The 12812-nt window shown below is 47.2% G+C and overlaps 1 protein-coding gene across 2 annotated transcripts in view; it reads right to left on the bottom strand.

Annotated features, from left to right (window-relative positions):
• Positions 1-12812, bottom strand: part of Itga9 (integrin subunit alpha 9) — a 301616-nt gene that overhangs the window by 47737 nt on the left and 241067 nt on the right. For both annotated transcript variants that reach the window (XM_076577318.1, XM_042282053.2), the window contains 2 exons: positions 11580-11688; positions 4189-4296 (listed from right to left, as the gene is read on the bottom strand). In XM_076577318.1, coding sequence (XP_076433433.1) covers positions 4189-4296; positions 11580-11688 — 217 coding nt within the window. The remainder of the gene's footprint in view (positions 1-4188; positions 4297-11579; positions 11689-12812) is intronic.

Here is a 12812-nt window from a genome sequence, read left to right as displayed (position 1 = left end):
TGGGGGGCGGCTGGCTGGCTTGGCCAGCTCGAACCTCGCCCACTCCTGCTCTCTCTCTAGTTTGAAGATGTGAAATGCCAGCTCCTGCTCCCCCGCCTGCTGCTGCTGGGCCTTCCCTGCCATTATGGACACTGGAATCCTAACAGATTCTCTTTTCCTTAAGTTGCCTTTGGCCATTTTATCACAGCAACAGAAAAGTGACTGACATCTGCCAATCTTTTCTTCGGGATTTGTCACTGCCTCAGAAGATGGGCTTCCCATCCAAAGATTATGAAAATGTTCAGTACTTTTCATGCTTAAAAAAAGGGAAAGCAACCATATAGCTCGAATTCATCTTTTTATCTGCAATCGTACGGGGTTTCTGTGATTTCTTCCCAAATGGATAGCCAGCTCTCTTTACATTGTTTACTAAGTGGTTTTTATACAGCTTCCACATTTGGGACCTACCTTTTTTTCCCCCTGTCCCTTCTTCATATCCTCTTTTTTCTGCAGCCTCAGGGGTATGCAAGCCTCCCAGAAAGAACACAGGGTCTTGGAGGCTTTGACAATGGGTACCCCTAAGAGGAGCAAGTGTGGCTAGCACTAAGCTAACTGTCCTCATTGGCTTTCCTTGTCAACTAGATACAGCCTAGAGTCATCTGAGGAGGGAGTCTCAGCTGGGGGTTGTCAGCCTATGGGGGACCGTCCTGGTTAGTAACTCGTGGAAGAGCAGACCACTGTGAGCAGCACTGTTCCACGGAATGGTGATCCCGGGCTGTATAAGAAAGCCAACTAAGTATGAACCCAGGAGGGAGCGAGCCAGCAAGCAGCATGCCTCCAGGGTTTCTATGTCAAGGTCCTTGTTTGACTTCCTGTCCTGATTTCCCTCAATGTGCACTGTGACCTGGAAGTATAAGCCAAATAAATCTTTCCTTACCCAAGTTACTTTTGGTCAGAGTGTTTTATCACAGCAACAGAAAGAAAACTAGAACACTATCCAAGTGCCCTGAATGAAATCCCAGTTCCATTCAGAGTCCCAGAAGGACACGGTAGGAATGTCACGACCTTCGCCAGTCACACCTGATCTGGGATCTGAGTGGTCTCTACCAGGCACTACCTTCACTTCCGGAAAGCATGGGCCCTGAGACCAAGGATGAGCTCCAGGCCTCTGAGATAAGTCTGGGATCCTTGCCTGTAGCTGCAGCCCATCCCCCACGTGACTCTGCTCTCAGTCCCTCAGTACTCGGCCATCCAGTGCGGGCTCTTCACAGGAACACAGGGACTCAACACTTGCTGGTGGGAGTTTGCTTTCATATCTCATGCTCACGGCTGGCCTATTCACCAGAGTTGGCCACTGGGAATTTTGTGACTGACCACACTCTAAATATTGTTTTGAAAAATCCTAAGGGTTTGATTCTAAGAACTCAAAACCCAGAATTTATCCAGCTCCTCTTTCTTCTTGGGAGTTTCAGGGTCACCAGCTCGACTCACAGATAAGTCATTCTGAAAACCCTTGGGAAAACCTCACACAAATCTTCGGACCATAGGCCGGAAAAGAGGAAAAGAGGACACGTGTTTCTGAGATGCCTTTGCTGTCCAAGTGACTTAAGTGCTCTGACTTGGTCCACAGTAACTTCTGCTCATGGCACGGAGTTTGTGTTTCACTACAACACTGTGTGCTCCGTGAGAACACTGTTCTTCCAGACACTGAGGACAAGGCAGGGCATTGGCTGCTACAGTTAAGGAGAGGGAGGGGGCAGTTCAGTGGGAGAACAAGTACTTTGCATGTACAAGGCCCTGGGTCCAGTCCTCAGCACTAAAAGTAAAAGCAAGAAGACAGAAGTGTGCACTTCACCAAGCTCAAGCTAAGGTCAGACCATGTCACCCCGTTGGTTCACAACAGTCGGGGACTGTCCTTCTGCCAGTTCAGCAGGGCCCACAGACAAGGACATAGCACAGGACACACGTGGATTAGTATGAGGCAAACAAGGAACTCAGTAGGCAACTCGGGGACCAGGGCTTGCTCTACACTTAACACTCACATGGTTTTAGTCTTGGGTCCACGTGACCCAGGAGGACACCAATGCCAGAACCCATGACTGCATCACATAACGCTTCCCAGACCTCCGCCCTGTGGGCAGTGTCCTTTCAACTCCAGACTTCAGTGTGTCACAGGCCATGGGCTTGCTGCCCTGCCTTACAAACCATGTATGGGGAGACCATCTCTCTGGCTGTCTGTCTGTCCCTCCTGTGCTTTCCTGACCCTCTCAGTCCAGCCTGCATGTGCTCTCCTGTGTGGTGTTCCCTGAGTTCTGTGCCTCCATCCTTTCCAGGGAGTCTGAGGGAGGTGCTTGCCTCACGGTCCATCTCCCAGGAGATGAAACCATCTCTTAAACAATCAGAAGTCAAGTCACTGGGCAGAGGGGTCCTGTTGAGACTGTTTTCAGTATTTCCCCAAGTTCACTTTTAGAGTCAGTGACTGCTTTAGCATGTGGAATTGTTCTCACAGTCCACATGTATCTTCTGACCATCCATAATATAGTCTGAGCACTGCACTAGGTCCCAAGGAGAGAGTGTGTGATACACACACAAACAGAAACCCCCATCCTATGTTATAGGGAACAGATGTGAGACAGTTCAAGTGGCCTAATAAGAAAACAGACGCCAGCTTGGTGACAGGGCAGAATGTGAGTAGGGAAGAGGGATGAGGAGCGTCAAGACAGAGGCTGAATAGGGTCTCAATGACAAGGTGACATGTGAAGTCCCTGGAGGAGGAGGCCATGTGGCTATCTGGGGGAAGAGCACCCCAGTGGATGGAAGATGAAGGCTGAATTCTGGAGGTGGGAGATCCCCTGCAAGGAGGCTGGACAAGGGGGGTGGGGACAAGTGACAGGCGACAGAGCATGGGGGACAGCAGAGCTGCTGGAAGAGGCTACAGGGAAAAGAGGCCACGGGAGGTTTCACACAGAGGAGTGTCAGTACCCACACATCGGCACATACGCTGGATGGCCTGACGGAGCCCAGGGCAAAGCCAGGGGCACTAGGGAGGGGCCATACACAACCCGAGTGACCGATGACAGCATTTGGACCAGGGCTTTGGGAGCCAAGGTACAAACGCACTAACACTGGGATTTTTAGGAAGGGGCACAGGTTAGGTTTACTGATGTGCTGGATGTGAAGTATATGAGAAAAGGCATTTAGGATGATCCAAGGCTTTTGACCTGGGCTCTAAAGGACAGGGTGGCTGTTTGCCGAGATAGAGGCCTGAAAGATGCCATGGTGTCAGTGTGGTTTGCTCTCTCCAAAACACACACTGGCGTTTAATCTCCTGTGCTCAAGGGTGGGGCCTTCGGTGGCTGACCGGGTTAGGTGACATCCAGGATGTAGGGGCTGTGATTGAATGCTGGTGTCTATGTAAGAGGAGGAACAGAGACCAGTGAAACACGCACTGAGATGTCTGTTAGGCACAGAGGTAGGTGGTTGGCAAGCCTGTAATTAATTCCTGGAAGGGAACTAGGCTGGGCAGAAATTGGTGGTGTCATCAGCATAGGCTAGACTGGTCCATGAGTCTGGCTTAGACTCCAGGTTAGGAGTGTAGAATAAAGGAGGCTGAGCCCTTGAAGCTGGGGAGGTGAGAAGAAAGTCAGTGGGAAGAGGAAGCTGGGTGAAAAGCCTTGGAGTCAAGGAGTATGTTTTAGGCAGGCGGGCAGCAATGCCCACACACGGCTTATCAAGCGTCCCTCGAGACAAAGTCGGCTACAGGTAGGTGATACAGGATCGGGTGGCCTCCCAGTCTGTACAGGACCTTGCGCTGCAGCCCCATCATGCATTTATCTTACCCACTGATCTGTAATCCCTGAGTGCCAGTGTTCCTTTGAGAATCTTTACAAATGCTGAGGCTCTTCTCAGAGAAAGGCATTCACACATATGAGACCGCAGATAGTCTTTGGGAGTTCCCAGAGGTACTGGAAGTCACCCTGGAGGATGAATTTATAACTGTCCCCACCTCAGCCCTTCCAAGGTCTTATGACATCAACTAAATTGTCTCAACATAGAAATTCATGTCTTTCTTTGGGCTTCCTCTGGTGCGTCTCCAAAAGTGTGAAATCAGATTTCCTGAGTCTTGTGAGTAGATGCCAGTGTGGAACACATATTTCAAACAGGCAGCTCAAAGCTGAAAGCAATATAGGAAACAAATGGAGGACTCACCACCATCTCCTGGACCTGAAACATCTCTGCGCCACCAGGTGACAGCCGACTAGGGAAGGAGACGCTGACAGATGCCCCAGGGAGGGTGCTCGGGCCCGTGTTGTAGACCTGTGGGTTGGAGCACACAGCAAGTGTCAGGAAGACAACGGTCCCTCATGTCATGGCATGCATCTTGTGCCCTAAGGGTCTCTGAAACAGACACAGGAGCTCTAGGACTCAGATCTAGGATGTGACTTAATTTTATTTTTTAAGATATGCTTTCAATTGAAATAGAACTACATCATTGGATCTGACTTTAATTAAAATGGAATACTAAATAATGGGGGAATTCTAACAAAATTGAACATTTTTCTTGCTCTCTTCTTACTAAAAATCATCTTTAATTTTTACAAACCTAGAAATCTATTCACAGTTGGTGGGAATGCAGATATAAAAAAAAAAGTTCAGGGGTTCTAACTCTCTAGAATAACATCAGAATGATCTATGGGGCTTGCTCAAACACAGATGGGTGGTGTGGAGAGAGCCGCACCCAGTTTCTGATGTAGTTGGTCTGAGTGGGGGTAGTACACCTACATTTCCCAGGAGACACTGCACCCAGGAATATCTCTTAGGTCCAGTGGCCTGGTCCAAACTCTTTTTCTTTTCAGTTTGACATAATGATGACCTTCAGTGACCATGGGGCTGTCCCTACATGAAGTGATCTGATATTCTACAAAGGGCTGTTGCGTGTGCTATCCAGGTCACTCTGCTGACAGTGTGATGACATCTGTGTATCTCTTCTTGAGCTCAGTGTCTGATCTTGTCAAGCTTGACCCCCTTCTCTTCTCGCTCCTCTCCATTTTCACCACAAAGCCAAGCAAGGAGGGGACAGGGAGAAGCCACAAAGAGACCAAGGAGGGTGAAGTAATGAAGGAGAGAATGTAAATTAACCCCCTGGCAGCAATAGAGGATGAGGAGGAACTCAGAAAATGGGTACATTTATAAGAACAGAACATAGAGTAATGGTTACTTGGGTGAGACAGATATTTTATTACTCAGGTGAGCACATTGTAACAATCACAAGTGGGGCTGGAACCTACACACTGTAACAGAGTAACAAAAACTGGACTGCAAAGTTTCTTCTGACATGTTTATTAAATGTTTTAACCCACTGTTACGATCTGTTGCTCAAGAGAAGATTCCCTCCATAAGATTATCATAACAGACAACATACCCAAGAGCTCTGATGGGAAGGTCTCTTACACCATTCAATAAAACTGTGAATGCAGAGGAAATGTTCCCTAAGGAAATTAAAAGTGCTACTCCAGTGAACACATGAATAACTATGCAAACAGGCTGGGAACAGACATGTACTTTCGAGATGTATCGGGAGACCGATGTTTTCATGTTTGTTAACAGCGCTCAGTCTGCACCTCCATGGATGGAGGACTGATTTTGACATTCAAGTCATACTGCTTCAGGATTATATTCCATTAGGGTGTAGCTGCTCTAGACTGATTCCTTTGGTGAGCCTTCCTTCCTGTCCTCATTGCTGTGATAAATTAGCCTTTTAGAAACAAATGAGGGAGGGGGGTTATTTTAGTTCATGATTTCAAGTTAGAGCACACCATCTCAGAAAAGTAAAGGGGCAGGGACTTGGAAGCAGCTAGTCATTACCACATCTATAGGCATGACTCTTTAAAGGCCAGTAAACAAATGTATGCAAACTGGTACTCAGCTCCTTTTCTCTACTCTCACACAATCAAGGATCCTCTGCCTAGGGAATGGTGTCACCCACAGTGGGCAGGTCTTCCACATCACTTAACAAAATGAAGATAATCTCCCACAGACATGTTCAATGGCCAACCTACTATAGACAATCACTCACTGAGACTCAGTTCCCAGGTTATTCTAAGACTGTGCCTAGTTAATAATTAAACCAATCATCACAAGTCCAGGGAACATACACTGAAAACCAAGAGTTCGTAATTGAGAACAATCATGATCAGTGGTGGCAAGTCAGACATCAGTGTGATGGGTGTTTAGATGGAGTTGATTCCAAATCTTATGGATGACTTTGAGGCATCTGAGACTTCAGGGGAGTCACTACGGATGTGAGGGGACTGACGGGACAGTCTAGGGGTGGGGCCTGAAGATGTGAACAAGTTCAGCCATCTTATAACAAAACTTTAATGGATGGGGAGTTGTCTCGTACGTTAAAGAAATTGATTTCTTGAGATGGGATGTACTCCTGGCAAAGACGCTGTGAAGCTGCTGAAATGACCATGGAAGATTAGGAACATGTCGTGAACTCAGCTGACAAGGCACTGGCAGGTACCGGAAGACCTACTCCAGTTTCACAAGTATTTCTACTGTAGTTACAACATCAAGCAGCATCCTATTCTATCAAGAACTTTTCATGAGGGCAAGAGCCAGCTGATGCAGCAGATGTCCCTGTTATCTTAATTTCAGGAATTTCAACCAATGATACCCCAGTCTTCACAACTAACAGCATGTTCAGTCAGCATCCATCCTCACTTGGGCAGCACCTTCCCCAGCAACAATATTAAAATGTACTGAGGCTCAGATGACCATTGGTGTTTTCACCAATAAAGTACACTTAGGATGTGTTTGCTGTGTTTCTGGACATTCAGTGTCCCACAATATAGTATAAATATAGGTTTTATATTAAAAAATTGTACAGCTTGCTTTGCTGGTTTTTTTGCTTGAATGCAGGGGTCTGGAGCCAAACCTGCAGTTATTTTCAAGGTATGTCTGTATAGCCAGTGACTGAGAGCTGTGGATTTTTTTAGCTGATGGAAATATTCCAAATTTAGTTTGTAAGGAAACAAAATTCTACAACATTCTAAAAGTCATTGAACTGCATGCTTTAAACAGATGAACTTTAAGAAGTGTGTCTGTAAAGATTTTTTAAAGTAAAAAAAGATGAATGAAGCTAACAGATTTGTTTTCTTTAGTTTTGTTTTGAGAAAGGGTCTCTCTCTATGAAAGCTCAGTCTGCCTTGGAACTCAGTATGTGGGTCAAGCAGTCCTTGAATTCATGATCCTTCTGCCTCTGCCTCCCAAAGGCTAGGACTGTAGGCCTGTACTACCATGCTAAGCTGCAATTTTAATTTGTCAATTAAAAAAAATGAGAATGAGATGGGTGGGCGAGAGACAAAGGAATGAAACCCTGCCTGGCAGCCTGGCAGACTTCAGGGATTCAGCATATCTCTGTCGCTGAGGCTAGAGAGGCAGAGGTGGTAACAAACAAACCGCCACAGCCTGTGCATCCCCACACTGAAGGGGTGGGCTCCAGCTTTCCCCTAGACAGCCAGGTCTCAGGTTCTTTGTCACAGTAGGTAGTTCTGCTTCAGCGAACAGATTAAAAAAAAAAGAGAGATAATGCTGGGGCATTGGTGGCGCACGCCTTTAATCCCAGCACTCAGGAGGCAGAGGCAGGCAGATCTCTGTGAGTTCAAGGCCAGCCTGGTCTACAGAGTGAGTTCCAGGAAAGTCTCCAAAGCTACAGAGAAAACTTGTCTTGAAAAAACCGGGGGGGGGGGGGGGGGGGGGGAGACTGGATGAGAGATTGTTGTCAGCTTTAGATTCCCAAAGAACAGCATTTACAACGACGGCCTTCCAACACAGGGAAAGGAAAGAGGATCCAGCCACAACTGAAACAACTCATTTCAAGGAAAACTCAAGAGCTCAGAATTGCAGCGACCCCTCCTGCCATTGCCTGGGAATCCCACTGAAAGTGTGGAGGGTGAGCATGAGGGATAAGCCGTTCTGTTCATACGCCTTTACTTGTCAGAGGCAGCTTGTATTACCAGACTTCCCAGAACTTACGAGGCAGAGGCAGGAGAGTTACCAGTTCTGGGCAAACTTGGGTCACATAGTGAGACCTGGTCTCAAATAACAATAAAGCAGCCAGGTGTGGCGCACGCCTTTAACCCCAGCATCCTCGAGGCAGAGACAGGTGGATCTTTGTGAGCTCCAGGTGAGACAGGGCTCCATGATAAGGTTCTGTGTGAAAAACCCAATGAACTGAAGCAACCTTAACACCCGCGTTTGTGTGGAGCTGTGTGCATGACACCTGCAATTTATTTCCACACAATTCTTCAGGTGAGGGAAACATTTTGACTACTCCTGATGAGAGAGTCAAACCAAGTGAAGCCAAACCAGACCACAAACCAATCACTACTAACGGTCAACGAACTTCCATGTCTGTCGGAAAAACAGACACACAAAGCCCAGAAATCCACCCAGACAGAATTTCTGCTTTCTCCCAGCTTTATCAGCAGAGGAGTCTTTTAGCTCCTGTGTATCTTGATGAATGACCGACCTACTAATAAAAGGCACAGAAAGACCCCTCCTTGGGCCAGTCTTGTTTCTGCTTCAGAGTGATACTGCTGGAATATGGAAACGCTTAAGAGATTTCTCCATATTCCTTCCCTTTCTCCACATCAGCCCCTACTTTTGGTCATTATCACTACTGATCTGAGTGACCTTCCGGCACACAACTGTGATAACAATGGTTGTACCAGAAAAACGAGTCAGTAGATAAGGTTCCAGGAAGGCTTTGTTCCGTGGGAAGGTCTCTTTTCCAATCTGCAGCTCAGGCCCCAGTTTACAGTTCACCGATGTTTTATCTAAGGACCATGCCAATCACTCACTCCCCAGGGCCACAGTCTTCAGCAGGGTTCTTTGCTTTAGGTCACATGTGAAATAAGCTGTGTTCCTAGACACAGAACTTTAAGCTCCCTTTAAAAGCACCTTCAGAGATCTAATTGGAAGAATAAGCTGCATCCTCTCAGAATCTATCCACCCACCCATCCATCAATCCTGTTCTTCTATCCTCTAAGCAGGCACTAATATTCAGTATCTACTATAAATCTGGCATTTTCTGTAGCTAGCATTCCTCTTGCCTTTTCAATCCTCAGGATTTTTTTTTTTTTTTTAATGACACTGTCTGGGTCATTTGAACCTTTCTAAATAATTCTCTTGTCTGTATCTTGTATTTCAGGAGAAGAAAAGATGTAAATCACAAACATGAAGTAAATCTACCTGGTGTTTGCTCCCTATCTAGCTGAGAGACGCAGAGGGAAACAAACCGGCCTCTGAGCGGTGCTTTTGGAACCCGGAGGCACGTCCACGGCTGCCACTCCACAGTCCCCACAGTAAACCCTGAATCTCTTTCCTGGTCTCCTCCGTAAATCAAGGGCAGGGTGACAGCTGGGCTTAGCTAGTCGAGGACGCATCCTCTCTAAGCTGGAAACATGTGTTATCCATCTCGGTTTCAGGGTCCTCCCGGCCCAGAGGACACTCTGGGTGGAGGAAGATTATTGTCCGTGAGCCCCAGACTACTTTAGCTTCATCCTCTGGGTCCTCACTACATCATTATTTGTTACCCCTTAGGACCACTTAGGAGGAACCACAGATGAGGAAAATCATTGTAATTGAGCCCCAGTAGTGACTCTCACATAGGGAGACCATCCTCTCCATGCAGGAGGATGGGCGGGCGGGCGGGGGAAGCATCAGGAGGCAGAACCCAGGACTGTGGGATGTGGTCTTCACTCAGCAAGAGAGGTCATTTCTTTTTGCCTTTTCCAGTTAATGCCCTGGTCAGTCCTGGCCCAGGCTTGCCTCACCTAGTTCTGGGACCATACTGCAATCCTTTCTCCCAGGGGCTGAATTTCTCTGCACTTGCCCCTTAAAGGACACAGACTAGTCAATGTGGAGGTCCCTCTGGAGTCACATCTACATACTCTCATACTGTTAGAATACATATGATCAAAGCAAAGACCAGCAAACCAGGCCTGACAGACCAAATCTGGCCCAGTGCTTACTCTTGTACAGTGTGCATCTAAGAATAGTTTCATCATTAAATTTCTGGGGGAAAAATCAGGGTAACATTCCATGGTACATAAAAGATACATGCAAAATAAACCTTGGTGCACAGCTGAAGCATCAACATCTGTCCTCGTGACTACCTGCTAGCTACAGCCCACAGCTCAACAGGTGCCACCAAGGCTGTGTGGCCCACAAGGCCTCCAGTGGTTACTTTCTGGCTCTTTCAGAAAAGGTCTGCAACCTCCAAGAGAAGGACCAACAGTCTTCTGCTGTCTACAGACCATACAGCCAGTAGACCTGTGGAGCTTGTGCTTGGGAAGCCTAGTCAGTCCAGGCTCAGTGAGCGGCCAGTGCACTTCCTAAGGTGCATGGGCTCACAGGGTTTTGCTCTCAGAAAACTGAACTCCTAAAGGCTGCTCCCCACAGGAGCAGGAGAAGACTTCAACCGAGTCACCATGAAAGTCCTGGATGCTCTCCGAAAGCCCTTAAGGTGGGGGATTATGGCAAGTCCAAGCCTTCCTGACAAAACTCTTGTTCTCTGGCAGCGGTTCTCAACCTGAGGGTTGCAACCACTACAGGAGTCACACATCAGATATCCTGCATATCAGGATGCACGTTATGATTCATAACAGTAGCAAAAAAATAATTACAATTATGAAGTAGCAATGAAAATAATTTTATGGGGGCTGGAGAGGTGGCTCAGAGGTTAAGAGCACTGCTTGCTCTTCCAAAGGTCCTGAGTTCAATTCCCAGTAACCACATGGTGGCTCACAACCATCTGTAATGAGATCTGATGCCCTCTTCTGGCCTGCAGAAATATGTGCAGACAGAACACTGTATACATAATAAATAAATCTTAAGAAAAAAAAAAGAAAATAATTTTATGGTTGGGAGTCACCACAGCATGAGGAACTGTATTAAAGAGTCACAGCGGGGGCTGGAGAGATGGCTCAGCGGTTAAGAGCACTGGCTGCTCTTCCAAAGGTCATAAGTTCAATTCCCAGCAACCACATGGTGGCTCACAACCATCTATAATGAGATCTGGTGCCCTCTTCTGGCCTGCAGGCATACATGCAGGCAGAACACTGTATATGTAATAAATAAATCTTTGAAGCCAGGCGGCGGTGGCGGCGGCGGCGGCGGCGGCGCACGCCTTTAGTGCACTCGGGAGGCAGAGGCAGACGGATCTCTGTGAGTTCCAGGCCAGCCTGGTCTACAGAGCGAATTCCTGGAAAGGCGCAAAGCTACACAGAGAAACCCTGTCTCGAAAAAACAAAACAAAACAAAACAGAGTCACAGCATTAGGGAGGTTGGGAACCTGCTCTTTGGTGTGGCCGTTCTAAATCTGGAAAAGCACAGAGGCCTGCAGGTTTATCGTTCCCTCCCTCTCTTCCTCCCTCTCTCTCTCCCCGCTTCTCCATATTTCTCTCTCTCTCTCCATATGTCTGTCCCCCCAATACCCCATACCAGAAAAATACCGCAACAGTTCCCTCTGGAAAAAAAAAAAAAAGCTGAAAGTTGGCCCTTCCGCCAGGGACACGTCGTGGGGTGGGTACCTGGAGAGTGATGTTGAGGGGCTGGAAATGGCATGCCTGGTCGTCCAGCTGAACGAAGTTGGAGGCATCCACAGACTCTCCATACACAAAGGAGGTTGGGGACACGATTCTGAAAGAGGAAAGCACAACCTCTGTCATTCTTCCTGAGGTCAGGCCCCTGTCCCCGCCGGGCTGGGAGCTCAAACATCACCTCTCTTACCCGCGTCTCCCACCCGTTTTCTTCCTTGCTGGGTGGTCACTTCTCTCTCTGCAAGTAGACACAGCTGGCCCATGGCTTCCTAATGGACATTCTAGCATATCTTCTAGCCTTAGGCCATACTAATAAGCTCCATAAACGTATATACTGAGACTACATTGCTTTGTGTATGTGTCAACATCAGGGGGCCTCCTCCTCTCTCCATCTTATTTTCTGAGACAGAGACTCACTGAACAAGAGCCCCATGATCTGCCTGTTCTGGGCTTATGGATGCTCATGGCTACCCTGGTTTCTGACATGGGTGCTGGGGATCTGAACTCAGATCCTCATCCTCTTATCCTGCAAGCACTTTACTGAATGAGCCATTTCCCCAGGCATCCTCCTAACTATGCTCCTAAAACAAGGTTTTAAAAATCAAAAGTTACAGAAACAAAACCAAACCCACTATAAAACCTTGATTATAAGATCACACATTTTGTTTGTCATTTGAAAGGAATTCTGTGGAGAACACTGATAACAAGCTTCTGAGAAATAAATGTAAATAAATTATGTATTTGGCAACCAAGACTGTAACACTTTCATTTTTAAACACCATGTATATCGATCAGACTTCCATGCTTATTAGAAATGAGATATTTTGGGGGTTTGCTTGCAAGATGCCTGAGGGGGTAAAGATGCTCGCCACAAAGCCTCATGACCTGAATCCAGTCCCTGGAACACATGGTGGAGGAGAGACCTGGACTCCCCTGAGTTGTCCTCTGACCTCCACATGTACCATGGTGCCTGTGCATGCACACACATGCCTGTATACACACACAAATAATAAATGCACTAAAACATTAAAAAGAAATAGGTATTTCAAAGGAGAATAAACTCAATGGTGGCATGATCTCATGGGGGTTTCGATGGTGGTCTTCTAAGAGGTGACTTCAGTTGGTAACAATACTTTTCACAATGCGCACATGACTAAAGCTGACAGCCCCACACAGCAGAGGTCAGACTGATCCCCCAACAGCGGATTCTAGGTGTTCAAAGCC

Source organism: Peromyscus maniculatus, chromosome 7 (assembly GCF_049852395.1).
Source record: "Peromyscus maniculatus bairdii isolate BWxNUB_F1_BW_parent chromosome 7, HU_Pman_BW_mat_3.1, whole genome shotgun sequence".
Taxonomy (NCBI): domain Eukaryota; kingdom Metazoa; phylum Chordata; class Mammalia; order Rodentia; family Cricetidae; genus Peromyscus; species Peromyscus maniculatus.
The sequence above is the reverse complement of the archived record's forward strand: the minus strand, read 5'-3'. Positions and strand labels throughout refer to the sequence as shown.